This window comes from Panthera pardus, unplaced genomic scaffold (genome assembly GCF_024362965.1).
Source record: "Panthera pardus isolate Hobbes unplaced genomic scaffold, ASM2436296v1 HiC_scaffold_12, whole genome shotgun sequence".
Lineage (NCBI taxonomy): Eukaryota > Metazoa > Chordata > Mammalia > Carnivora > Felidae > Panthera > Panthera pardus.
Window position 1 is genome coordinate 104,893,509 of NW_026526677.1, and position 20,226 is coordinate 104,913,734.

At 38.9% G+C, this 20,226-nt stretch overlaps 2 protein-coding genes across 4 annotated transcripts in view; one reads left to right on the top strand and one right to left on the bottom strand.

Annotated features, from left to right (window-relative positions):
• LOC109278650 (carotenoid-cleaving dioxygenase, mitochondrial) overlaps positions 1–20,226 on the bottom strand; it is a 107,820-nt gene that overhangs the window by 55,883 nt on the left and 31,711 nt on the right. The window lies entirely within an intron of this gene.
• Positions 1,337–19,408, top strand: IL18 (interleukin 18). 3 transcript variants are annotated; one of them, XM_019469184.2, is made up of 7 exons: positions 1,337–1,519; positions 7,689–7,706; positions 10,566–10,649; positions 11,471–11,482; positions 14,896–15,030; positions 15,850–15,983; positions 19,164–19,408. In XM_019469184.2, the coding sequence occupies exons 3-7, from the start codon at positions 10,574–10,576 to the stop codon at positions 19,383–19,385; spliced, it is 579 nt and encodes a 192-aa protein (XP_019324729.1). In that variant the 5' UTR covers positions 1,337–1,519; positions 7,689–7,706; positions 10,566–10,573; the 3' UTR covers positions 19,386–19,408. The 3 variants fall into 3 exon arrangements, with proteins under 3 accessions (XP_019324729.1, XP_019324728.1, XP_019324727.1); XM_019469183.2 differs by lacking the exon at positions 7,689–7,706 and having other exon boundaries at positions 1,338–1,519; XM_019469182.2 differs by lacking the exons at positions 1,337–1,519; positions 7,689–7,706; positions 10,566–10,649; positions 11,471–11,482 and adding an exon at positions 11,513–12,027.

A 20,226-nucleotide genomic window follows, 5' to 3' on the forward strand; every position in this document is an offset into this window, starting at 1 on the left:
CAGAAAAAAAAAAAAAAAGTTTATCCCAAAACTAAGAAAAGGGAAAATTGTGCACTTTACATCTTTACAGTTGGAGAAAAATCATTGGCGATGGGCCATTTAAAGTTAACTTGTTCGGGGGTGCCCGGGTGGCTCAGCCGGTTAAGCATCCAACTTCGCCTCAGGTCATGATCTCACGGTTCATGGGTTTGAGCCCCGCCTCTGGCTGTGTGCTGACAGCTCAGAGCCTGGAGCCTGATTCATATTCTGTGTCTCCCTCTCTGTCGCTCCCCCACTCATGCTCTGTCTCTCTCTGTCTCTCAAAAATGAATAAACATTAAAAAAAAATTCTAATAAAAAATAAAAATAATAAAATTAACTTGTTTGGTGCTCTGCTTCTGATCATTCTTTGACTCTATTTCATGCTTTCGTATTAATTAGCTATATGGAACACTACAGTTGGAGGATGGAAATCTGTTACTTCAATTTCAACCATGTGTGTATTCTTACCATATGTTTCCTAAATGCATGATTTTTCTTTTTCTAGTAGTCTCTGCACCAAGCACCTCTGACCATCTCACCACAGACTTCCTTTGTAATCACTGCGGTGGACATGATGTTTTTATAACATTGTAAAATGAAAACCCTATTTTGTTAAAAAAAACAAAAAAAAAACAAAAAAAAACCAAAAAAAAACCAAACTCAACTAGCTGCTTATGGAAGCATTTGATTCCTAACTCTAGAACACCTCTGTTTCCATATAGGCTCTATACTGGCCAAAAAAGCAGAAACCAAATGTCACTTTGCTACTTTCCTTGCTAGCACGGTAATACCATTTGGCACGTGTTCAAGAAAAAATTGTCCGGGGAACTTTGTTTCTGCTAATTATTTTCAAGGCTGTGATATTTTACGCTGCTTTTTTAAAATTACATTTCAGGTGCTATTATTACATTATAGGGATTATTCTAATAGGGCTGATTATTCAGCACCACAAGATAAGGGAAAAGTTTTGACCTAAAGCGTGAATAGAAAATCTCAAAACAGAGAGAGATTAATGTGAGAAAAGATGCTTCTAATTGACCAAGCAGGTGCTTTTTTAAAAGGGCTTGAAAGTACAGTACTTCTGAGAGAAAGGCACAAGATTTGGAAGGGCCAGAACTCCAACTTTTACAGCAGAAATTATCTCATTAAAATAGTGATTTTACATTAAAAGAAGTACGCAAATTCTCTGACTTTATTTCCAGTTCTACTGCCCTTGGAAAGAGCCCACATTTGAAGGCGGGTTCAAGGCGTGCCAGAACAGTCTCCTCCCTCCACCTCCTTCCTCCTTTCTCCCAATCGCTTGGTCTCCTCCTCCCCCAGACGGCTATAGATCAGATGACCAGCAAGCTCTGTTTTCCAATGCTTTCTGCATTCCTGGCTGCCAGCTTCAGCTGCTAAAGGGGCTGCTGCCACCTTCTGCCATCTACACAGCTCAGGAAAAGAAAGGGACCTCAAACCTTCCAGATCCCTTCCTCTCCTAGGAAACTATTGAGCACAGGTAAGAAATATCATTCCTTTTTATTTAGAAATGAGACATGGTTTTAAACGTAAATCAACTAGAAGAGTGATTGAGAGGAATTGAGGTCCTCTGACATCACTATGATGGGCAATCTGTAATAACATAGGGAACACAGCAAAGTCAGAGTGGAAACTTTTTCTTTTAACCAACGTTGGAGAGTATCACTTTTGAGCAAACGTTCTCAAACTTTTTGGTCTTGTGACCTCTTTACATTCCTAAAAATCATTGAGGAGGACCCTCAAAAATGTTTGTTTCCCTAGGTTACTTGACTGTATTGTTGTCATTTACTGTACTAGAAATTCAACTTGTTTCAAAATAACAGTAAGCACATCACAGGCCAGCATAAATAACATTTTTAATTATAAATAACCATACATTTTTTAAAATCTGTGAAGAGTGACATTGTTTTTCATTTTTATGAATCTCTGGCTTAATGGAAGACAGTTGTGTTTGTATCTGCTTCTGCATTTAATCTATGTGATATTGCCCAGAATGTAAGCTCTGGTAAACTGTAGTGTATACACATGAGAGAATGAGGGTGAAAAAGACAAATTACAGCTTGTTATTATTATGAAAATAGCTTTGACCTCAAGAGCCCCTTAAGAATTGCTGCTTTAGAACAATAAAATAAGTAAGCTTCTCTTCAACGGGAGTCTCAACTCTGAATCCATGATTCTAAAAGCAAACAAAAAATTTTTGCCAAAGGTTGATCCTCTTGATAGAATCTGCATCAGCACCCTTAGCTGGGCTATAGTTGGACGAAATTATAACATTCCCCAGGAGAATCTTATTTCACAATAAGGAAAGGGCTAAATTAATACCTCTATTTTGAAGTACTAATAAGAAAAATTAGGACTCCCTTAAACTCCTCTTTTCTTTTTGTCTATATCCAGCTATTTCAAGTTCTTTTAAATCTTCCTCCAGAGTATCTTTTTTAACCTGGCTTGTTCATAATATCCCTACATGAATATTATGAATTCTTATGCAAATTTGTACATGAATTCTTAGAGTAGTGCCAGCGCCTGTCTCTTATCTTTTTCAAAATGCACTTGCTGGCTCAGTAACTTGCATTCCTATTGCCTATGAGATTAAATTCACATTTTTCTGGGGCACCTGGCTGGCTCACCAGGAAGAGCATGCAACTCTTGATCTTGGGGTCATGAGTTTGAGCCACACGTTGGGTGTAGAGATTACTAAGAAAAATAAATAAACTTAAAAATAAATAAATAAATAAGATCACATTCTTCTAGTGACTTCCAAAGCCCTCTCTAACCCCACCCTACCCTGAGTTCACTGCAGGACAGCAGGAGTGTTCCACCACAGTCCAAAAAAATGGCTCTATTCATGAAGTCCATCCTCCATCACAACACTGTTTTAATGATCATATAAATGCTCTTCCATGTCCTTTCCCATCTATTTAAATCGTAAGCATTCTTTAAGGTTAAATTCGATTCTCCTTTTCACACGAGGCCATTCCAACTACATCAGTTCCACTCTGGATTTTTCCTTTGAGTCTGTATTTAGGTGTTGATTATATACACACCTATTATCATTATATTGCACCTATTATCAGCCACCTATTATTTACCTAAATTTTTACCTAGGTCTTCCTCTATCCCACCTCTGCCACATCCACATACAGACATTCATGGAATGGCAACATTTTCAAGAACTAAATGATTTCTAGAACTGAATACTTAGATTTTCATCTTGCTGCTACCAAGATGACTAAGTACCTGATTTTAGGGAATTAGGTAATATGCTTCCTCATTTCATCCGGTGTCTGTCTATGCCACAGAATTGAAATCCACAGCAAGGATAAACATGATTGCTTTTCAAATTCAAATTGCTTTTCAAACATTCTAATAATATGGGGGTTTTTTTAATATAATTTATTGTCAAGTTGGCTAACATACCGTGTGTAAAGTGTGCTCTTGGTTTTTGGGGTAGATTCCCATGGTTCGTCACTTACATACAACACCCAGTGCTCATCCCAACAAGTGCCCTCCTCAATGCCCATCACTCATTTTCCCCTCTCCCTGCCCCCCCCATCCACCCTCAATTTTTTCTCTGTATTTAAGATTCTCTTATGGTTTGCCTCCCTCCCTCTCTGTTTGTAACTATTTTTTCCCCTTCCCTGCTCCCATGGTCTTCTGTTAAGTTTCTAAGATCCACATATGAATGAAAACATATGATATCTGTCCTTCTCAGACTGACTTATGTCACTCAGCATGATGCCTTCCAGTTCCATCCACGTTGCTGCAAATGGCATGATTTCATTCGTTCTCATTGCCAAGTAGTATTCCTCCAATAGTATGTTTTTAAACTCCTCTATGGCTGAAATACATATTCAATCAATACGTGTTATGTTAGAGTTATGAGGAAGTGGTTATGAGGGCATTTGCCACATATAAATGGTTCTCTCCTTGCAGCCTTAGCTAAAATCTAGAATTACAGAATACTGGAGCTGGATAACACCTGTAATATTAACCATTCAACTTCCTCTTTGTCCAAATGAGGAAACCGAGACCATCAAAATTAAGTGACTTGCCCCAGACAAGATTGTGAAGCATGTGACCTCATGTCCATCATGATTTTCTACCATTCACTAGCTTGTGGCTAGTCTTCAAGGCTTGTATAACAAAAACTGTTTTTGTTTGAAAGAACCAACTGCCACTTGCATATTCCTGGGAGGATCGTTCTGAGGTGGTTTGTAACTTTAGATGAAAAAAAAGTCAATAATCTGAGAATTTTAGATGAAATATTCAAAGCATATTTATCCAATGGGAACTATAATTTTCACATACTGGAGTTAAAGTAAAGGGACACAGATGAGACTGGAAAAGAGGGAAGTTGAGGGGAGGAATAGAAGGGTTATTTGTAGATATACTGAGATCTCACAAGAAGAGTGGTAAGAAAATAAAGAATTCAAAATAAGCACTTGAAGTAAAAAAGAAACCACGGGGGGGGGGGGGGGGCGGGAAAGAAGAGGGAGAATATTGGAGAAGTTACTCTGTTTTTTTTTAAATATGTTTCAAGTGTTCCTAATATTCCTTCTCTTTCTCATTGGCTTTCAGATGGAGTGAAGGTTTTAAGATAGAAAAAAATTCTACCAGTTCCTTTACACACTGTTGTCATGGCAACAAGGTGTATCATAGTAGACATTTATTCCTTTAACATTGATTGAGCCCCTGCTGTATATAAACTTCTTTCCAGATGCGGAAGATTCAAGAAGAAAGGGACAATTCATCTTAAAGAAACTCAGATTGAAGCTGGGCAGACCTATTTGTAATCAAAATAATCTCATTCAGTGCAGTAAGATGTATTTGAGAAGCATAAGCGGGAGTAGGTGTAGGGGGGCACTGGTGAGAGAATGATTAGGTAGGAATGGAGGAGTAAGGGAGGTCTTCACAGAGAAAATGTTTGAGCTGGGCCTGAAAAGGTGAAGAACCGAGGGTCTAGCAGGCAACGAAAACAGGGAAGTTACTGCCTGGCAGGGGAAATGTCGCTGGCAACAGTATGAAGCGGGGAGAGTCTGGAAGCCAGAAAATCTCTAAAGAGAAGATGCCAGAAGTGATGAGGGCTGGACTTAAAACAATGCTGGTGGAGATGGAGAGGAGATGCCAAATTCTAGAGACATTTCTGAGTTATAACCTACAGTATTTGTGAGGCAGGTTAGACAAAGGAGTGGAGGACTCCCGGGTTTCCATTTCAGACAGGTTATTTGGGCATGTTTTAGAAAGTAATTCATTAGTATACCCTACAGCTGGAACCAGAAACTGAAATTTGCAAGTTATCGAAACTACCACCCTCTCTCTTCACTTTATGGCCTGAGTCCCTAAAAAAATAGTTTCTATTTGCTGTCTTACTTTTTCCCCACCCTACTCTGCCCTAGATCTTTGTCAACGTGCTTCTGTTCCCTCACATTCCCCAAACTGTTCTACCGACACCAGACCTTCCTAACTTGCCACATTCGATAAACAAGTTTGAGCTTGTACCTAAGCAGTTCCTCCTTAAAGCTCCTTTCTCCCTTGTCTTCTGTGACACTTCTCTCTTAGATTTACAAAACTGAACTAATTATTTTCCACTTGGCCTGCCATTCTCTTTTTTCTTAGTTATAATGAGGTAACCACTCAACAAGTTGCCCAAGCCAGCAACTTTGAAGTCACCCGCAGTTCCTCCTTCTTCCATTTGATCTACAGCCAATTAGCTAAAAACCAATCCTGATATTTCATCTCTCTTGAATCCATCCAGTGCTTTTGTCCCCACAGTCGCTACCTTACTTAGTTTATAGCTTCATCAACTGTTACCTTAACTGTTAAAATTACTTCTGAGGTTGTTTTCTGGCCTCTGTTCAGTCTTGCCCCATCAAATCCATCCTCTACACAGCTGCCAGGGTGAGCTTTTCAAAACATAAATCTGACCATGTCTTTCTCCTACTTAAAGAGATTCAGTATTTTTTTCAGAAAAACAGTTCAAACTCTTTAGCCTACTTAAGCAAGGCCTTTATAATCGGACTCTCCTTTACAAGTTTATGTCAAACTGAACTATTTTGCAAGTTGCATTTTATGTGAATTGAACTAGACAGAATCAAGAATAGAGAAATAATAGTCTCATTTTTCAAATTGTTTTTTTTTTTAAGTTTTATTTTATTTTGAGAGAGACAGAAACAGCACAAGTCAGGGAGGGGCAGAAAGAGAGGGAGAGAGAGACTCTCAAGCAGGCTCCAAGCTGCCAGCACAAAGCCCGATGCAGGGCCTGAACCCATGAAACCATGAGATCATGAACTGAGCTGAAACTGAGGGTCGGACACTTAACTGACTGAGCCACCCAGGTGCCCCATAATAGTCTCACTTTATAGGCAAATTGGAAATATGTGAACTCCTCCAAATTAGTTTATGTAGAATGACACAATTTCAAAGCTGGTAGGGCAAGTGAGTTGTGAGCTGCTAACACTCTTCCCACATTTAAGTGTCTCTCATACTTGACAATTATCTGCTTCCATGTTGGTATTATGTAAGCTAGGCTATTCTTGAGACATACAGGTTACTGTTATGCTATTTTTAAAATATTCACTACTGAGGCGCCTGGGTGGCTCAGTTGATTGAGCATCCGACTTCAGCTCAGGTCATGATCTCACAGTTCTTGAGTTCAAGACCTGCCTTGGGCTCTGTACTGACAGCTTAGAGTCTGGAGCCTCCTTCGGATTCTGTCTTCCTCTCTCTCTGCCCCTCCCCTCCTTGCACTCTCTCTCTCTCTCTCTCTCTCAAAAATAAATAAACATTTTTAAAACTTTAAATATTCACTACTATCATAATTTTAAATATTTTTATATCTGATAGTAATGTCATCAAAGCGCTGAGGGGTATTATTACTGCTTGTGCTGAAAAACACCTCCAAATAAATATTTTCCAAATAAGTTGGAAAAACAGTTAGATGCCAGAAAACAATGATAAAAAGGCCAAAGTACCACCACGATAGAATGTGTGGAGAGAGAGCACTATGCAAAGAATCAGCTATAATGCTGAGAAAGTTGAAACAAAGAAAGAAAGCAAGAATACACTCCGGTTGTTGTAGATTTATGTCCTTTGAGGATATCTCTTTACTACTTTTGTATTTGTTCCCAAGGAAAAGTTACTCTTGAACTGAGATCTTCAGAAATGCTTTCTTCCTACACAATGGGACTCCATTTGCATTAACTGCAGGAAAAGTGATGAGGTTCCAAACAAGCAAGGTTCTCTCAGAATTCCCTGCTCCAGGCTTTTGCTCACGTTGTTCCCTCTTTGTGGAAAGCTCTTCCCCTGGCCTTGTAAATGCCTGCCTCTCATATGTAGAACAAGCAGAGGGTTACTGGAGGAGGTGTGGGAGGGGGGATGAGCTACGTGGGTAAGGGGCATTAAGGAATCTACTCCTGAAATCATTGTTGCGCTATATGCTAACTAATTTGGATGTAAATTTAAAAAAAGAAAATTAATAAAAAAGAAAAGAAAATGCCTGCCTCTCTTTCAAGGCAGCATGATTATCGCTTCCTCTAAGAAGTTTTCTTCCACACACCACCAGGCAGACAGAGAGGATCTCTTGTAAACCCAGCTCTGCACAGCGTTCATTGTACTATTTTGTAATTGTTGATATATTTGTCTCTCCCTAGACTCTGAGTAATTGCAGGGTAAGTATTGTGTTTTGTCAGCTTTCTAGCTCCATGCCTGATACGTAGTGCATGCTCAGTAATTACCTGATGAATGATTTCAAATATTGTGTCATATTATTCTTTTTAAGGTAGTAGTGTCCTCTAAATTAATTCACTCATTGACTAAATACTCACTGTAGTAAACACTAGTCATTTCATCCAATTCCACTCAATATACTATTTAGGGCTTTTCAAGTAAATTATTTTACAAAAATATGAATGCATTACATAACATTAAAGTTTGTAGAGAAGACCACCCTAGCCTTTATTTCATATATACGAAATTATATATACATATATGCTTGTATATTATATATCTATATAAATTTGATAACTATCCACATTTGTATATGTATAAGGAATTGAACCTAGATAAAACTGTTAAATAGCCACCAATTCACAAGTGTTTTGGGTTACCTTAATTTGGATTAAGGTTTTTAACTGGGTTTTCATTTCTGGCTTCTTCTACCACACATGTTTGGCCTCAGCAGACTATGCCAGAAAAAAATTTGAGTCACTTCTCTACCTATGAGCTTCGACTTAAATACTCCTCTATATACCAAGGACTACTGTGAAGCAGCCACATGCCTTAGAGCCCCAACCATAATTACCCTCAGGAACCCAAGGTACTGCTGAACTCTGGAGTAGGGCCTCTTAATCATTTCTGTGGCATGGGCCCTCACAGACAATCTGGTGAAGTTTGTGGACCCCTTCACAAAATAATGTGTTTACATGGATAACATTTAGTACTTAATTGCTCAGTAGGTTAAGCATTCAACTTCAGCTCGGGTCATGATCTCATGGTTAGTGAGTTGAAGCCCCATGTCGGGCTCTGTGCTGACAGTTCAGAGGCTGCTTCAGATTCTGTGTCTCCCTCTCTCTCTGCCCCTCCCTCACTCATGCTCTGTCTCTCTCTCTTTCTCTCAAAAACAAATAAATATCTAAAAAATTATCTTAAATACTTAGGCTTATAAAGGAAACTTATTACATTAAATTGGGGTTATCAAAAAAGGTTTTTTAACAAATTTTGATATAGTATGTATGTGCCTCTTTATCAAGACATAAATAACAAAATTTGGGGCACTTGGGTGGCTCAGTCAGTTTTGAACATTGGCTTCAGCTCAGGTCGTGATCTCCCGGTTCGGGAGTTCAAGCCCCATTGGGCTCTCTTTCTCTGCTGTCAGCACAGTGCCTGCTTTGGATCCTCTCTCTCCCTCTTTCTCTGCCCCTCCTCACCTTACACGCGTGCACGCGCTTTCTCTCTCTCTCAAAAATAAACATTAAAAAAAATTTTTGCAAACAAACATGCAAACAAACAAACCCAAAATCTACTGGTGGGACTAATAACTTCTGTACATTTCAAAGTAGTAAGGAGTTTAAACCCTATTTCAAGATCTCTACAACAATTATAACACAATAGGAAATATGTGTTTCCATTACTGACATCAGAGATACTGCTAATAATACATACTGTGGTTTCCTACACGACCATAAGGGGAGGAACTGCTAAATTTCAGTTAGAAGTTGGTGAAAATAGGGGCACCTAGCTGGCTCAGTTGGTTAAGTGTCCGACTTCACTTCGGGTCATGATCTCGAGGTCCATGAGCTTGAGCCCTGTGTTGGACTCTGCTGACAGCTCAGAGCCTGAAGCCTGCTTTAGATTCTGGGTCTCTGTTTCTCTCTGCCCCTCCCCTGCTCACACTCTGTCTCTCTTTCTCTCTCACAAAAATAAATAAACATTTAAAAAAATTTTTAGAAGTTGGTGAAAATAAATGTAATTTTTTATTTGTAATATGTAATTTTTTCCTATCTAAGTTTACAAATTTCTCAGGTATAGAAACCCTTCTTCATAGACAAAGGTCTAGAAGGATACACACAATATTGGAGTGGGGTGGCATAGGGTGGGGCAGAGGAGAAAAGCAAAAAGAAGAAGTTTTAACATGTTTAAGTCCTGTATTATTTGGGTTTTTTTTTTTATTTTTACAGAAACACTGTATTTATGTATTACTTGTATAAAAAGCATAGTATAACCCAAACTCCAGACCAAAAGCTATGGCTGCTCAAGGAGAAAAAGGGCCATCAGATGCCAGAGCGCTGTGGCGTCCTCACACACTGCCCTTACTCCCAGGCAGAAACACTACTTTTTTTTTTTTTTAATTTTTTTTAACGTTTATTCATTTTTGAGACAGAGAGAGACACACCATGAACGGGGGAGGGGCAGAGAGAGAGGGAGACACAGAATCGGAAGCAGGCTCCAGGCTCTGAGCCATCAGCCCAGAGCCCGACGCGGGGCTCGAACTCACGGACTGCGAGATCGTGACCTGAGCTGAAGTCGGACGCTTAACCGACTGAACCACCCAGATGCCCCGAAACACTACTTTCATCATTGCCTCACTTTTGGCACTTTCACAATGAAGTCACAAAGCTTCAGTCTCCCATGCACATGAACCCATTGGTTGTAAGACAGACATAGAACCAATCCATAGTTAAATGACAAGCATCGTATATGTATATTGATGATACATTTCCTCCAAGATACTAGGACAATATTTCAGTTCAGTTAGTGGGCCACTTATCCACCCTTTATAATACTGTCTTATGAGAAGATGCTTTCTAGATTCCAAACATTTGTTGGTTTACAAGAGAACATTTGAACACGTGTATTCATAAGCTGAAGACCCAAGTGTTTATTAAATATCCAAAGTGTTCATCAGCATACTGGGTGATACACTGACTTCTGAGTTTGGAGGTAATAGAAGGCAGTAAGTAGAAAAATATTTTTGGGGTGGAAATGGAAAAACCACTACCTTTTCACAAATGACTCTTTGCTTTCATTAGGAATAAAGATGACTGCTATACCAGTAGATGATTGCATCAACTTTGTGGGAATGAAATTTATTGACAATACACTTTACTTTGTAGGTAAGTCTAAAGCAATAGGCCAGATAAGGATTCAGATAAATGTATTCAGCTAGAAAAGATGTTGTGAGATAACTATTAAGCACCTCTTTTTTTGTCACCAAATTCTGTTGTAATACCGGTGACCCTCTTTTCTGGAAAAGAATAAAAAATACTGGGCCTCTAGAAATTAACCACAATATGTCCAACGTCCTAGCACCTTGTCTCACCACATGTCCTGTCACTTTCGCTAGCAGAAGCCAACCCATAAGATGGCTGCAGGTGCACATGAGGAAATCTCACAAAATTGGGTACGCTCAGGGAATATAATTTCCTGCAACAAACTGGCAAATCATATAACAAATACCTTAAATCTGGAGTTCTGTGAGTAGATTATGCCAGTTTATGTAAACAAACTTGACAAATAAAAACAGATTCTAATGATTCATCTTCTGTAGGCAGCTTGGCTCCATTTGAAAGTTTGGCTTCATTTGAAAGATTCACAGAAAGTCCCTAGGTGACTTTCCATTGAAACCATAAACTTAAGAGTAATCTATCACTTTACAACATTTCCTTTTAAGTAAAAATTTAAATTTGTGGACTCTGGATTTGGGTTTTATATCTAATTTAGCTGAGACCACACTAAGTCTAATGAGCTCCATTTTATGCGACCTCTGGCATGATTGTATAATATTTCCGATGGAGGCCCACAAAGGCCATCACTGGTTAGTTAGTGGTTAAACACTGGGGAGTGACAGACGAGTTATAAAATGGTAGGGTAAGAGGAGATTCCGCATTGAAATATAGAGTTTAACATATTTTGTTTCTCTTTTTTTCCCCTTTAGCTGACAGTGATGGTAAAGTATAAATTTATTTCTCTTTCTTTGCAAAATCAGTAGCTACTTGAGTAAGCACCTCTCAGACACATCCATATCCCCATTCTCAGCTGAGAGAAACTGGTACTAGGCCATTTGAGAAGGTAATCTTCCCTCAAAGGAATGTGGACTCAAAAGGACAGCCTTGAAATAAAGACGACCATAAGGGATACAGAGAAGAACCGCTAGCAAAATATGCTTCTCTCTACACCTTAGAAACTTCTCTAGCTCTTAGAATCTACAAAATAGACTTCGCTTATTACAGAGATTCTAAGATTATGAGGAGGTCATGGATTCTCTGGAGGAAAAGGGGGTTGAAGCAAGAGAATTGTCCAAAATCAAGGAAACCTTCCTTTAACCCTCTCTCTCAGAAATGTTTTGGGAAGAAGCCTGGGAGGCTCCCAGGTGGCAGAGGATTCTGGAAATAGAGGAGACAGGAGAGGGTAGAGCAGGCAGAATTATGAAGCTGAGCCATTATGTCTTATTAAGATGTGGATGTACCCAGTTCTTGTCCTTCTGGCATTCAGGTAGGACCATACCCATGTCTGGCCTATGATCCTCTAAAAGACCCCAGATTATTAGAGGCCATGAGTTTCTCATACTTTTCCTTAAAAGTAACACTTTTCCCATTCTTAAGGTGATCCTTACTGTACTTGAAATAGAAAGTATCAACTTTAAAAAAAAATACTATTTTTCACATGTCTTTTTCCCCCAGCTTTACTGAAATATAATTGACCTATAACTCCTCATGTTTCTTAAAGATTGCCTTGCTCTCCATTTATTTAATTCAGTAAATATTGGTATCTGTATCCCAGGTGCTATGTCAAGCAGTAGGATACAGTGGTGAGCAAAGCATGGTTCCTACAGGGAGAAGCAGGCCCATGAGGAAGACAATTGGAATATAGTACGTTAAGTGTTACAAAGACACAGGATGCTATGGGAGCACATGGAAGAGGCACCTAATTCAGTCCAGTAGATTCTGGGAGGGCACTTTGAAGGAGGGACAGATTTAAAGAGTGAATAGGGGTTAGTGAAGAGAAGGTATTGTGGGCAGGGAGAAGACAGCATGCACAGGCCAAGATATGAAAGAAAGCATGGCATGTCTGAGCAATTAAAAGCAATTCAGAATGGGAGTAGGAGAATGAAGAAAGAAGAAGGATAAACAGGGTGCAGATAAAGAAGCTTCCTTTATTCTAAGACAGGGAATTTAGACCTTATCTTTGGGATAATGGGGATTCAGAAAGCATAATATGTACGACCTGGGATACAGATCAATTTGCTGCCACAAAGAAACCCAAAAATATAGTAAGAGAAAATGCTTCCGTAAAATACAAGTCCAAGTTGGTAGTTCGTGATGATGGTGGGATCTCAAGTTTCTTCTCTCCTGCTATTCCAGTATCCCTAAGTTGTTGAACTCATTCACATACTTGAAAATCATTACCATACTTCCTAGGTCCATATCCCAGCTAGCAAGAAAGGGTTCAAAATAAGAGGAAGACAGCCCCATTCCTTTTAAAGTCTCTACTTGGAAGTTGTACACATCAACTCCACTCATTCCATTCATTAGAATTTAGTCACCTGGCAATACCAACTGCAAGGGAATCTGGAAAATATAATTTTTATTCTAGGTGGCTATGTGCCCCATTAAAAATCAGAGATAACATGATCATCTCTCTGAATTTTAACTTTAATTAAAATTGAATTTTAATTCCTCCTGGCTTCAGTATAAAGAATTGATGTGGGGACAAAAAAAAAAAAAAAAAAAAAAGGGAGATGCCAATTAAGAGGCTATTACTGCAGTCCCTGTAAGAAATGATGGTGACATGAATTAAGGTAGGCACAGTGGATGCCAATGAAGAGCTGTGCATGGATTTTAGAAATACTTAAAAGAATCAAGAGGACACAGTTGGGGCTGGATTTCGAAGGGGATGGAAAGAAAGACCGAAAAAATAATGCCTACATTTTTGCACTTAGCCAATTTGTACCGTTCAGTTAAATAGGAAACACAAGAGGAAAAGCAGGGTAATGAGGAATGTGGAGCAAAGAGGAAGACATAAATTTAGTTTTAGATCTTATCTTTGGGACATCCTAGTGGAAATGTCCAGTGGACTCTTGGACATAAAGTTCTTAGATCCGGATGAAAATGTGGACTGGATATATAAATTCTTTTAACATTTATTCATTTTTGAGAGACAGAGAGAGACAGAGCATGAGTGTGGGAGGGGGGGAGAGAGAGGGAGACACAGAATCTGAAGCAGGCTCCAGGTTCTCAGCTGTGAGCACAGAGCCTGAGACAGAGCTTGAACTCACGAACTATGATCATAAATACAACTAATCCAGGAAGTAGAATGACTGGGTTGACAGAAAAAAGGGGATGATTGGTAAATCAAGGTTTCAGTAGAAGATACATGCAAAACACAGATGGAGTTAGCCCTAGACACGAGAAGGAGCACCTTTTCCACATTTTCCCCCTGGGACAAGAGCGGGGGGGTAGAGGAAATTAACCGGTGGTGCCACAGTTATGTTTGTAAGTGGAGAGGCAGGAAATCATTTGCAGAAAGCGAAAGCAGAGGTCACAATGTAGAGATCCTTAGGAGATAGGAGAAGATTTAGAATCACAGCTCTGTACCACGGAGGATTGCTGAGCTATAACAGAAAGGAAGTATTGACAATCGGTGAGCTGGGAATGTGCCAATTTGTACATTTGTATAATTGCTTGGCAGCAACCCTCAGCAGCCAGTCTTGGGGTTTTGTAGTAAAAGGACAAGTAAATTCAGGATTTAAGACACTGGCAAAGGATAGATAAAATGATGAGCTGTGAGGCCCAGGCTTCAGAGAGAAGAAAGGGAAGACAGGAAGAGGTTAGACAGAAAATGTTAAGAGGCAGGAAGACTCTAAACATAGAGGAAAAGCTTAAGAAAGCTAAAAGGATGGGAGATTGTGGTTTGAAAATAGGGTATTTGAATTTAAGACCATAGAAGTAGGGGCGCCTGGGTAGCTCAGTCGGTTAAGAGTCCGACTTCAGCTCAGGTCATGATCTCACGGGTCATGAGTTCAAGCCCCACGTCGGGTTCTGTCTGGAGCCTGCTCTAGATTATGTCTCTCCCTCTCTCTCTGCCCCTTCCCATTCACACTCTGTCTCTCTCTCTCTCAAAAATAAATAAACTTAAAAAAAAAAAAGACTATATGAGTAGAGTAGTGATAAAAAGGTGGTAATAAGAATCAGGGTGCGCTCTTGGAAGTGGGTTAAGAAACACTGTGCAACTTTGTCCTACCATCTTCTACACCAGAAGATTATGATTAGCAGTTATTGAAAACTGAAATATATAGAATGATTATTTGTAATTTGGGAAGAGAAAAACATATTCTTTAATGAGATTTAATGTGCATTGTAGAAAACCTGGAAACAGATTACTTTGGCAAGCTTGAACGTAAACTCTCAATCTTACGAAACTTGAACGACCAAGTTCTCTTCATTAACCAGGGAGATCAACCTGTGTTTGAGGATATGCCTGATTCTGACTGTACAGGTATTTTTTTAAATATATATTTGTAACATAAAAATGACAAGCTTACTTCTTCCCATTCCAGTTAACTACCTATGTTTTTCTAGGATAGACCTAATCCTCAGATGAAAAATCACAGGAGTAGTAATAATTTCACACACAAAGAACTTGATAAGGTCCACATTTTTTAGTTGGGGTGAAAAATTGATGCAACAGAGATATTGCTAGGGGTCAAGCTATTCTGAGCCTATATGAGGGTCGCCAATCCCTTCACTATAATTGCACTAACTCTACAGAATCTCCATATGGACCTTAATCGCTGTTGGTTATAGCTAAATTGCTGATGGAATTTTCAAAACTCAAAATCAAAAATAAATACACAAGCGTTTGGAGTGAGTCTGTCTTCCACCAGAAATTTAGAATGCCTTACAAAGGAATCTGTTTACTGTGCCTTCCAAGGTTTGAATTCCAAATATCAGAATTTAGGCAGAGTTGAAACAGTGAATGTGCACTTTGGGAAAAAAAAAAAAAAACTAAATTTTTACCATAACAGATAGATTTTCAATATTCTATTTAACATTTAAAGGTTAAAAACAATCTTTTAGAATTCATAGTATCTCCAAAACACTCAAAAAGTTGCTGCATTTGTGTTATAATACATATGATGAATGTGTTTTAAAGAATGTGAGCGTGCCCATGTAAAGTCTCCTGCTAAATGGCTGAATCTCAGAGTACAGAAATGGTGATGGGTTTGTTAAGGATTATCCCTAGGCTAATTTCCATAAATGGTGATTTGCAAAAATTCTTCTACCTAGGGTTCTTATTTATTAATGTTTATTTCAGATAATGCACCCCGGACTGAATTTATCATATATATGTATAAAGATAGCCTCACTAGAGGTCTGGCAGTAACCATCTCTGTGAATTATAAGACCATGTCTACTCTCTCCTGTGAGAACAAAATTATTTCCTTTAAGGTAAGGCTGAGCCTTAATTTGTTTTAGTCATATTTACGTGCAAAATTTAAAAACCCAAATATCCTCAGTCCAATCTTTTTTTTTCAAGTGTATTTATTTATTTTGAAAGAGAGAGAGAGTGGGGGAGGAGCAGAGAGAATCCCAAGCAGGATCCACGCTGTCAGTGCAGAGCCCGGCTCGGGGCTTGATCTCACAAATCGTGAGATCATGACCTGAGCTGAAACCAAGAATTGGACACTTAACGGACTGAGCCAGCCAGGTGCCCCAGAATTATATTTTCATGTGGCATTTTCCCCCTTCCCAAGTTGCCCCTTGGCATGTCTACTAAGGCCATAGTCCTAACTTTCAGTAGAAAGTGATCTTGATAGCAGTTCTTTATTGGCAAATCCCCATTTAGCAAATCGTTCACGACATGGGATTCACCTTTGAAATTGTCAGTTTGTGAGCATCTCCAGGTTGCTCTCATTGGGAGGAAAGTTTTCTGGGTCACTCTGTAGTTATAGTTAATGGTTGTTTATCTGATAATAATGGAACTAGGCAAATCCAGGTGTAGGGGAGGCTGAAGTTTACACAATTTGGGCAGCCCTTTTAAAGAAAGAGAATATAAAATCAACAAAGGCATAAAGTTGATGCTTTATTTAAAAAAAGAAGGGGACTTAAAAGAGACCTGTATAAGTGAGGGGCTCTGACATTTAAGCTTCATAGCAAATGTGCTTCTGGAAGGACTCAGTCAAGGGGCGGGAAGAGGGAAAGGAAGGTGTTAGGACCAGTTTTAGGTCATGCTCTTTGATCCCATTTTCCACCCATTAATAAGGATCTTAGCAGTGATTATAAATATAGACTAAGTTCTAGATAATAAGGCACAACTGGCTGCCATTATGTGCTCACCTTTCTGGGTTGCTTACTAGCTACAAAGTCCTAGTGCTTCTGGTTACCCCTGTTTTCCTTTGGGCAAGAACCTTCATGACACCAAGACAGATTTGTTTCAAGACTTTACTGTCAGTGTCTGTTTCTTGTATGTACATCCAGGCATGGTCAGGATTCTCTCAGACTTACTAAAGCAACTGGGAGAGGACCAAAATAAGAGAGGTTAGGTCAGGAGTGCCTGGGTGGCTCAGTCAGTTAAACGTCCCATTTTGGCTCAGGTCATGACCTCACAGTTGGTGGGTTCGAGCCCCATGTCAGGCTCTGTGCTGACAGCTCAGAGCCTAGAACCTGCTTCGGATTCTGTGTCTCTCTCCCTCTCTCTCTGCCCCTCCCCTGCTCATATTCTTTCTCTCTCTCTCTCTCTCTGTCTCTTTCAAAAATAAGTAAACATTTAAAAAAAAAATTTTAAGGTAAGAGATGTTAGGTCAAGCTTGCCTCTCCCTGGGTTCAGATTCAACCCCTCCTGATGTAATGATGCAAAGAATACCTTAGGCCCTTGGAGCACTCAAGTTTCACCAGGTAGGACTTTCCAAGTTGAGTGTTCCCCAAGGTCACTAGGATTGTTTCCACATCCATTTGTTGTGCATCTTCCCAATAAGGGCTATGAATAGTCAACACCAAAACTAAAGAAAGCTACTGCCCCAAGATTCCTTGCCTCTGTTCTGAAATGTGGCCTTGAACTAGTTAGAGATCACCTATTCTACCTATCCACACTTCCACCTTCAACTATAACTTTCTACACTAGGTTTGAACTAAAAGGTTTATCTGTCTTTAATATTTCTAGAGTTTTTGAAGTTTTAGCTAAGGATTATTTATCACTTATACATTAGATATTAGGTTGGTCCCAAATTGCCTCCCCTAGGTTGGGGTCTCTTCCTACATTCTGGTATATCGTAGACAGCCTCAGAAATATGTGCCAGTGGGTGAACTAGTTTATACTGTCATCAATTCAAGACCCTCACATGTTGATAAAGGAAAAAGGTCAAAAGTTATGACTATAAATTCCATAATGGATTGAGAAGTTTGGAGGTACTCCCAGGTTCTTTCAGGCCTCTTGAGAGGATGCTGGAATACTATTTTGGGTCCGGAGGTCTCTCCAACAATCCTTAGATAGGATAATGCTCATCTTTGGTACCAGGGGGTCAAAATTAAGTTCAAAATGTCTGTTGGCTCCAGGATTAATATGGAAAGAAACTTGGGTGGTCCTCACATTTTCTAGTCCATTCTGAAAAGTAGGTATGATGCACTAATAGGAAAAGTGCAGGCAGTACTCTCAGTTGGGGGACCGGCAGGATTACGGTTTCACATAATCTAGCTATTCTTGAGAAAACCCTCTTCTGTGGCTGAAAGATATAAGAATCAGCATTTGGTTTTCAGGGTAGGACCCAGCCAAATTCAGGATAGAAATTCAGGAACTACTATGGAACTGGAGTGCTTGGCAGAGAAAAAGTGCTGACTAAGCCAATAAGCAGGGCTATCCTGGAACCCAGGACCTAGCCCTAGTACAAGTAGTGGGTCTATTTATTATTTATTTATTTATTTAATATGTGAAATTTATTGTCAAATTGGTTTCCATACAACACCCAGTGCTCATCCCAAAAGATGCCCTCTTCAATACCCATCACCTACCCTACCCTCCCTCCCACCCTCCCATCAACCCTCAGTTTGTTCTCAGTTTTTAAGAGTCTCTTATGATTTGACTCTCTATTAGTGGGTCTATTTACAGCAAGTTTCAGTCCTAGGCTCCACTGAAGGAGGGACGAAGCTGAGATGCCTGCACTTTCTGCCTCTCTCACATTAGGCTCACAAACAAGAGCTAGCCTATGCCTAGGGGTGGAGGTCATCAATGTCTTTGGCTGTGAATGGTTGAAGAAAACAGGAATTGACATTAGCCTAAAAAGGTTGTGGTCTGTGCTGGAACTCTGCTTCATCTTGATCAGATATGGACTCCACTCAGGGGAGAGGAGAAAAGGAAGCTACCTGATGGTTAAATTGGGAGAAACTAGAGGCTTAAACCTGAATGTGCATTCAATGGTGGGAAAAGGCAGATTAAACAAGGAGAACAGATTAGGAATTAGGAAGGAAAGAAAATCAATATTCTTATATTCAGAGGTTTGGGTTTTTTTTTTTTTTCCTTAATTGCTAAGAATAAGCACTTCTTTAGTTCTTTGCAGTAATGTACTTCAAAATAAACCACACATATTCAAATTGTTCATGTTCTTAAAAAATTAAGTATTTTTTTTTCCTCTATAGGAAATGAGTCCTCCTGAGAGTATCAATGATGAAGGAAATGACATCATATTCTTTCAGAGAAGTGTTCCAGGACATGATGATAAGATACAATTTGAGTCTTCATTGTACAAGGGGTACTTTCTAGCTTGTGAAAAAGAGAAAGATCTTTTCAAACTCATTTTGAAAAAAAAGGATGAAAATGGGGATAAGTCCATAATGTTCACTGTTCAAAACAAGAATTAGATATTAAAATTGCATAATGTGAACTTTCTGAGTTTTTGTCTTTCAGAAAGGTTGTAAGACTTGGTGTCTATAATTGTAATAATGAAATAAAATGGATAATGGTCTTAAAAGATACCACTGAGAAATGAATAATAAGGTATCACAAAATTGAGTTGACTCTTCCTTATCCAGATAAATAAAATATTTGCATAACATTAAGAAAATGCATAGTTTCAAAACACATTCTACACTGTTAATTGGAACATAGATTATACTCAGTAGACGTGCCTTAAATCTTTTGGGTTACTGGTCCTAAAGATGAAAGATACTGATAACTTGAACTTTCTAATTTTTTAAGAATATCATTAAAGCCATCAAGATTTTGTACAGATTTGACTAATTTCTGCATTTCTTCCAAAGTCAGGTATCTTTCAAAGTCAGATTGATCCTGAATCCAACAGCATATACAAAGGATTATACATTCTAAACAAGTGGCATTCAACCCAGGAATGTAAAGATGGTTTAATATTATTAAATGAATTAATATAATATACCATATTAATAGAATAAAGGATAAAAACAACACAATCATCTCAGTAGAAGACAGTAAAAATTTTTAATTCCAATATAATTAACAAACAGTGTTATATTCATTTCAGGTATACAATCTAGTGATTCACCACTTCCATATATTATTCAGTGCCCTTCACAATAAGTGCACCCTTAATCCCCATCTCCTATTCCACCTCCCCTTTGGTAACCACCATTGTGTTCTCTGTATTTAAGAGTCTTGGTTTGTTTGCTTGTTTGTTTTCTCTTTTTTTCTCTTTGTTCATTTGTTTTGTTTCTTAAATTCCACATA